This window comes from Cornus florida, unplaced genomic scaffold (assembly GCF_030987335.1).
Source record: "Cornus florida cultivar Cherokee Brave unplaced genomic scaffold, ASM3098733v1 CherokeeBrave_3.0.0_Hap2_Chr09, whole genome shotgun sequence".
Taxonomy (NCBI): Eukaryota; Viridiplantae; Streptophyta; class Magnoliopsida; order Cornales; family Cornaceae; genus Cornus; species Cornus florida.
The window spans coordinates 68,613,424-68,621,841 of record NW_026775579.1 but is presented as its reverse complement, the minus strand read 5'-3'; the positions used below and the strand labels follow the sequence as shown (position 1 = coordinate 68,621,841).

The window sequence follows — 8,418 nt, the reverse complement described above, 5'->3', positions numbered from 1 at the left end:
CAGATTTGAACTTTATTAAAATAAAGGTTTATACTTTTTGTCTTCCATGATTAGCTTAACTAAAGCAAATTAGGGCTCCTTGGTTTTGTGACTCTAGAAAACAATTTGATGAAAATTATGAAAGACGGTTTTTTTAAAATAAATATTTTTATAATTGAGCCTATTTGGTTTGTAATTTCGAGAACAGTTTTATATTTTTAGAGAATTAAAAATATAAAATTGTACAAAAAAACAGAAAACTATTTTTAAATAATTATAAAAGATAATCATCTTAAAACAGGTCTTTTAGCCTACTTGGTTTGTAATTCTGAGAACTGTTTTTTTTTTTTCAAATTACTGAAAATATAAATTTGCACAAAAAAAAAAAAAAAAAACTCTGCTTGGTTCAGTTTTCTGAAAACTCAGTTATAAAAATGTCTGTTCATAATTATCTAAAAACAGTTTTCTGTTATCAGAGTTTATGAAAATTATTTTCAGAGTTACAAACCAAGCAAACTTTTATATTTTGAAACATGAATGTATAATTCAATCAATAGAAAATAATTTATTGCCTTTTTTTTTATTTTTTCCTCCAATGAGGACTAAAGTCACAAGTACCATCGTGAAAAGATAGGTTGTTCTTAATTTAAGTAATTATCAAAAGAACAAAAATAGATGCACAAGAGTTATTCTGGCATGCATCTTTTGCTGTGAATGTTCCCGAACAAACATACAATATCACTTCACAACTAAGAGTGCAAATTCCTAGCTTTCCCTTTGATTTGATCTCCAAACTGATCAAAAGGAAATAACGTTTCTTCTATCAATTCCATTGATACTAAACAATTTGTTAGTTTGTTATTACTAGTTCCATTTGGATAGGGATGACAATTTGCCCCATAGAAAAAGGTACCTGCCCTACCCCGCTCCCGTTTATACCGGTTTTGGGGGACCATTTAAGTTATTTGGGTAGACATGAGGTTTAGAAGTAAAAACCCGCACAAATACGGGGCGAAGGCGGGGGGAGGTCACCTGTCCCGTTTAGGTATGTAAGTTACTAAATTACTTTTGCTCTTACTAATATATATAGTTAGCGTTAGAAACCATAAGTCACATTCACTCATTTTCTCAGTCGTTCTAGACTTTTAGTCATTATGGAATGTTTGTAATGTTGAATTTTATGTAAAACTATTGATTGCCTCTTTTTAATGAATTTTTTTAATAGTTATATAATTGTATTTGAGGAAAAAAATTAAAGACAACGAGAAATTTTGGGAGTAAATGGGGTGGGGCGGGGCGGGGCGGGGTGGGGCGGATGCCTGCGGGGTGAAAAAGTTAAATGGGGGAGGGGATGGGTGGGAAGGCACCTCCCGTTTAGACAGTTTTGAATGAGACAGGAACTTTTAACGGGAGTCGGGGCAGGGGAGGGTAGGGAAACCCAAAACCTCCCCATTGCCATCCTTACATTTGAGACTATATGGTTGTATTTCTTGACCTCCTCTTAAGTTGGGTCTCTTGTCTCTCTTGTGCACCAATATGGGTAATATTGTGGGTGTGTATATATAAGTAATGTGGACCATCAAAAGTTCAAACGGACATACTGACACATATTTTGGAACATTTTTTACAGACTCGGTCTGACACGATAATAGGTTAACTCTTAAAAATTAGTAACATTGCTACTAAGATATATGCGTTGCTTTTTAGCCGAATTCTATAGTTTAGGGCTCCAAAATCGTGTTTTCAAAATTGTTGAATATTTTGGATTTTTATTAGAAGTTTATTCGAATTATTCTAATTTTTGGTGTTTAGTAATTTTTACTAATTAGGTTTCTTATATTATTGTTTTTCTATATATATTTTTTAAAAAAAGGTTTCATTTTTGACTTATTTTAAGCTTTCTTTACTGTGTTAAAGTTTCATAATGTTTGAAAACATACCTAGGGCTTTGTGGCTCAATGATATTTCCTCTATCTCTCAAAGTGAATGGTGAGGGTTCTAATTTTCAAAGGAGTAAAGTGTGTGTGTAAATTTTCTTGCCAAAGACCAAAAAAAAAAAAAAAAAATTATGCTTGAGAACATAATATTTTCAAAGTTCCTTAATTTAAAATTGTTTTCTTATTTATTGGTTAAGGTTAGATAATTTCTAGATAGAACCAACATGCTAGTGGCCTAACGGTATCAGGCCCCTACTTCTTAAAGAAAGGTCCGGGATTCGAGTCTTAGTGGAGGTATGTGTGTTATATATATATGTTACTTAAAAAAAAAAAACAATGACTACTAAATAATTAATTAATGAAATAAAGAATAAACACTTGAAAACAAATTTCTACCAAATAATTAACATTAAATAACAAATAAATAAACATTCCAAAACAAATTTCATCCACAGTTCAAATAACCAAGTAAATAAAACAATAAAATAAAATATCCCCTGAACAATTAACATTTAAATGACCAACACTTAAACTCCAAAATGCACAAACAATACAAGTAGCCAAGTAGATAAAATATATATATATATATATATATATATATATATATATATATATAGATAGATAGATAAATAAAAGGCCTTTAAAAATTTATGAATATTAACCAACTAGGAAAAAAAAAATTCTAGATGAAAGTTTGTTTGGAAGGCAAGATATAATCCATATAAGCTTTCTCTTTTATAAAAGATTATGTTTGCTTTTATTTAAAGAAAAAGTACATTGTACAAAATCAATGTATATAAAATGTACTCTTCAAAATTTCTTCAAAAACATGGCCAGAATAATTGTAGTAATTCTTTGGATTTAGTTTTTTTTCCGGTAAATATTTCTCAGAATTTAGTTGAAAAGTGAGAGCTTCAAAAGAGGTCAAGTGGTGTATATGATAAAGGCCAAACTGATACAAAAACAAACAGGTCCTCAGCTTCACAGTTCCTTCGAAATTGAATTATCGCGGGAACTCCAAAATCACCACCAATCCAGGCAATGCTAACAATCATCTCACCACAGACCTCTCTCTTTCAATTACCTTGCCTTTTGGACATTCAACCACCCAAATCATCAAAACCCAGAAAAAACCTGAACACAAGAGATAGTTACAACACATATTCCTCAAAATTTCGTTGTTTTTCCTTCAAAGACCCATCTTTTTCATTCAATTCGCCAAATTCTAGCAATTTTTCAAGCTCCCAGGAAAACCCAGATGCCATTTTCCCGAGTTCTTCGTCTAATGATCAGTTCTTTGATTCCGGTGTGCTTGGATCTTGGCTTCAGTCTTGTTATACGGTAAGAGATGTTAATAGGACACATGCGATTGTTCTGAAGTGTTTGAAGGACCCACTTGTATATGTTGACAATAATTTGATCAGTGCTTATGCTAGATTCGGGAAGTTAGTTGAAGCTCGTAAGGTGTTCGATAAAATGTTGGAACCAAATGTTGTGTCTTGGACTGCTGTTCTTAATGGGTACTTGAGATTCGGGTTAGATGATGAAGCTATAAAGTTATTTAGTGAGTTTGTTGAGAAAGGGATTCGAGCGAATCCGAAGACCTTTGTTTGTGTTTTGAATTTGTGCAGTAAGAGACTAGATTTTCAGCTTGGGAAACAAATTCATGCTTGTATTATAAAAGGTGGTTGTAGTAATCTGATTGTAGATAGTGCAATTGTTTACTTCTATGCACAATGTGGTGACCTGTTTGGTGCATTTCGTGCATTTGATAGGATGCCAGAGCAGGACGTAGTTTGTTGGACGACAATGATCACTGCTTGCTCACGACGGGGGTGGGGGGAGGAGGCTCTTGAGATGCTTTCACAAATGCTATCTGATGGATTTTCCCCTAATGAGTTTACCGTTTGTAGTGGTCTGAAGGCTTGTGGAAATGAGGGCGCTTTGAAATTTGGGAGACAATTACACGGGGCCGTAGTTAAGAAGATATTCAAAAATGATGTTTTTGTAGGGACTTCATTAGTGGATATGTATGCAAAATGTGGGGAGATTGGAGATTCTAGGAAAATCTTTGATGGACTGAGGAAGAGAAATACAGTTACATGGACTTCCATTATAGCAGGATATGCTCGGAATGGACTTGGTGAAGAGGCTATAAGACTATTTTGGGTAATGAAAAGACGAAAAATATTTGCTAACAACTTGACCATGGTAAGCGTCCTTAGGGCATGTGGCTCAATTGGAGCTTTACTCCTAGGAAAGGAAATTCATGCTCAATTACTCAAGAATTCTACTCAGAGCAATATTTACATTGGAAGCACTCTTGTGTGGTTCTATTGCAAATGTGGGAAGTACTCTCTTGCGTCCAAGGTCCTTGAAGAGATGCCTCTTAGGGATGTCGTTTCATGGACTGCCATGATTTCTGGTTGTGCTCATTTGGGACATGAGTACGAGGCTCTTGAATTCTTGAAAGAAATGTTGGGGGAAGGTGTCGAGCCAAACCCTTTTACCTATTCATCAGCGTTGAAAGCATGTGCTAGATTAGAAAATATTCAACAGGGCAGGTTGATTCACTCCTCTGTAAACAAGACCCCTGCCTTGGCTAATGTGTTTGTGGGCAGTGCTTTAATTTTTATGTATGCGAAATGTGGATATGTTTCAGAGGCAATCCAAATTTTTGATAGCATGCCAGAACGGAATTTGGTTGCTTGGAAGGCTATGATTGTGGGTTTTGCCAAAAATGGACTCTGCCAAGAGGCTTTGAAGCTCATGTACCGAATGCAAGCAGAAGGTGTTGAGGTGGATGATTACCTCCATGCAACAGTTCTTTCTTCATGTGGAGATGTTGAATGGAGTATGGAGCCTTCATCTGAGCATTGCTTGCAATCAATATGATCATTGATCAAAACTGGATTCCGGTTTTCAATTTGAAACTCTCAACGAAATTATAGATGGCTGCCTAGATCAAAGCTACAGTCTTTAAATTGAAGAATATTGTTCATGTACTGGAGTAGAAGACCATATCATACTGATTCAATATGAGAGGCTGAGTATAAACCTTCGTAACAGTGATTCGTCCAAACTTCCTGGCAGATCCCAGTTTGTCTAAGAACCACCATCAACCTACTTTCACAAGAAAGGGAGAAAGAAAGAAAAGAAAAGGTTTGACTCAGTTCTCCTCGCATCAGGGTGATTTGTTCAAATTGTTTCTTGAGAACATTGCAAGCCTTGGATTCCAATTGTCTGGGCCACTTGTTGTAACATGGAGATATTGTATAGCCACATTCATGTATTATCAACGAAATTCAAATTCATTGTGCTAAGAATTTGATCATAAACAAGTATTGTACATAATGGAAATAGTCCCTAGATCTCTCTCTTTCTGCATGTGTCTGTTGGACCTTGGTATATAATCTGTGATTAAGCACTTGGATGTAAATAAAATTCAAAAAAAAAAAAAAAAACCTGTAGAAATCCAAAATAATCAAAATAGGGCATTTTAGTCATCGTGTGGAGCTCAATCGATTTAGCATATTGAGTTGGTGATTGAGAAGGCAGCCTCCCGTGCAGCTCTCTCTATGAACAGGGGGACACAGAAGAGGAGGAAGAAGGAGAAAGAGGGCAGGAAAAAGAGGGGAAGAGAAAGAAAAAATGTAAGGTATGAAATTCTAACCAACCCCATGTCTTTGCTATATATCTTGAGTTTTTGCATTATTATCCTCATTATATTGATTATGAACTGTTGATATATTGGTTGCACTGCCTTTATACTTTGCCTTTAAAATTGAGGCAGCTCTTTTGCTTGAGAAATTACTAGATGATAGTCTTGGACCATTATTGCTTGTACAATCTCATGTCATGATCAAATGTTGTTTAACCTTCTTATATTTGGCGCAACGGTAAGGTTGTTATATTGTTACCTGCAAGTCATAGGTTCCAAACAAAAATCAATCTCTCTGGGGTGATAAGATTGAATACATTTCTCTCCCCTGCGTCGGGTGCCTTGTGCATTGGGTTGACCCAAATCAACATAAACTTCAGATGAAATCGAAAAAGGGCAAGTGATACCAGAATTGAGATTTGAGAATAGAAACAAATACATTTCTAGGGAGTGGTTCAGATTGATTGGTTCTGGTGGTGTTCCCGGATTTTGTTTGGATTAGGCATCCTTGTCTCGGGCTGTGATATGAAGTTCTCTTTTGTGGCTTTGGATACAGCAGGACCTGTTGCTCTTATTTTTGTGGCCTCTAATCTGGCCTGTTGTTTTGTCGAGGGTGGTTTGCTCTCAGTGTCTTCTAATTCTTTTTAGTTCTGAATTAATTAGGAAGGAATGTTGATAGATGTTGATCAAGACAGAGCACATCTAAGTTAGTGAAAGAGGAAGATTTTCTTTCGTAGCGGCGAAGAATGCAAACCTGTCATCCACTTGAATAGTGTGACTAATAACAAACATTACCCCATGCTCAACAACCCAACCTAACTTCCAAACCAAATTCAAAAGCAACCTCATTTAGCTTAGATTTTGACCTAACAACTTCTATCACCACCAATTCTTACTTGAACCATTGAAATTGAACTTCCATTTAAAGCAAATGCTTGAAAGAATCGAGAATGGCACAACACCAGTGGCCTGGAATGGTTCAGCCACAAGAGAGTTAGTCCAAATTTAGTCCCATTCTATGTGTCCCCACTTCAATTTTAGCCCCATTTTTCAAACCTCCACCAAGTCACAGTCAAGAATTGCTTGCCTTCCAAGTTCTAATACAATATTATTTGGTCTGTGTTTGTATGTGTATATATATTATTTCTATATATATAGCTTCTCCAGAGTCTAGACCTCCCAACCTTGTTACATAAACCAAACCAACCACTCATTTTGGCTATATTAGTCTGTATTTTGTGCCATGGCATTAGCTGGAACTGCTAGTCTAGCAGAAGTCTACATGATGCAAAAGCTGCATAAGGAGAAGATGAAGAGCATGGAAGATGAAAAAAATGGACGAGAAGTGAGTGCTCAAGCCGAAGGAAAGAGTACTTCTAGTGGTGGTTTCTTCGCGGTGTTTAAGAAGATCCATCCCACTGTTGTGCCCTCCCCGGATTCGACCAGAGAGCAAGCCGGGACAGGGGATCATGAGAGTTGAGTTGGGATCAAATGGTGTTTTGTAAACACTTTTGGGTTGTAAACCTGTATTAAGCTACCGTATTTCGTAGTGAAAAACTTTCAAGTTGACTGTTTAGAGAACCAGTAAATTAATAGCTTAATCTTCGATTGTGTTGGTTGTGGCGCGTATGGTTATAAGATTTATTTGGATCTTATTGCAGGCGCGTATGGTTATAAGATTTATTTGGATCTTATTGCAGATCATTTCATATGCAATAACTGCAAGTTGGTGGTAGAAATTAAACTGAGGTGTGGTACTATTAAATAAGATTTTTATGAATTCATTCTTAGTTTTCTGGTGCTGAATTGAGAGTTTATAGGTAATTACTGATCAGCAACTTTTTGAGGAGGAACATAATCTAAGTGAAGCCTTCTTGTGCATACCAAAATAATTCTTGATTCAGCTGCATGTAATTCATTAGCTCTCGTAGCTCTTAGCTTGACAGATTATGACCTAATTCACACAATTTCCTGTAGGAAAATGTCGTGCACGTAGAAATTTTATCAGAATTTTTCATCCACAATGATGTGACAACGACATCGAAGATTGAAAGGTGCATTTTTTTTCTATTTTGAAGTGGAAAATTAGATGGTGAAGTTGATATGCACTAAATTCTTGGTTTTACCTTTGATATATGGAGGGTGAATTTGACATCCACTAAATTATTGGTTTTACCTTTTGATATGTGGAGGGTGAATTTGACATCCACTAAATTCTTGGTTTTACCTTTGATATATGGAGGGTGAATTTGAAATCCACTAAATTATTGGTTTTATTTTTCAACGTTTTATTTTTAGATTATTTAGATCGTATCCCTCATTACTATGATTCATATGAATCTGAATCCCCTTCTGTTCATGGGAATTCGGTGCCCATCTGATGCATCAAACTACATAGTTTTGATACACTAGATGGTGCACGGAATAGGATGAGATCTAATGTCGTTTCATATGATATGTAACAACAGATTCATTATAAATGGAGGCATTACACTTTAAAGTGGAACCCATCATCATCAAAAGAGACTTCATTTATAGTACTTGCTTAGACTGCTTAGGTTATCATCTCATTCATTTTCTTCTTGTTTGCACTATGAAAGTGTTTTACTTGTTGCCATTAATCATTTATGAAGACACTAGTTTAATGACATTGAATGTGATAATTAAAATAAGTGTAATGATTCACCTTGACAATTGATTTTTTTCATTATTTTAATCTCCATGATCCAACAAAGACTATGATAACAACGGGTGTTTCTCTTTTCAAAATATTCAAATCAATAATGAACACATCAGTCAATAATAATACCGATTCGAAACTTTTATCATTTTTCTTCAAAT

The 8,418-nt window shown here is 35.3% G+C and overlaps 1 protein-coding gene across 1 annotated transcript; it reads left to right on the top strand.

The window, feature by feature from the left end:
• Positions 1-2,746: 2,746 nt before the first annotated feature.
• LOC132274235 (pentatricopeptide repeat-containing protein At4g18520, chloroplastic) lies at positions 2,747-7,276 on the top strand. Its single transcript, XM_059775473.1, has one exon. The coding sequence runs from the start codon at positions 2,958-2,960 to the stop codon at positions 4,809-4,811; it is 1,854 nt and encodes a 617-aa protein (XP_059631456.1). The 5' UTR covers positions 2,747-2,957; the 3' UTR covers positions 4,812-7,276.
• Positions 7,277-8,418: the final 1,142 nt, after the last annotated feature.

Bases quoted from the DNA above. Each gene is read 5' to 3' on its own strand.
- LOC132274235 (XM_059775473.1), top strand. From the start codon at position 2,958: ATGCTAACAATCATCTCACCACAGACCTCTCTCTTTCAATTACCTTGC.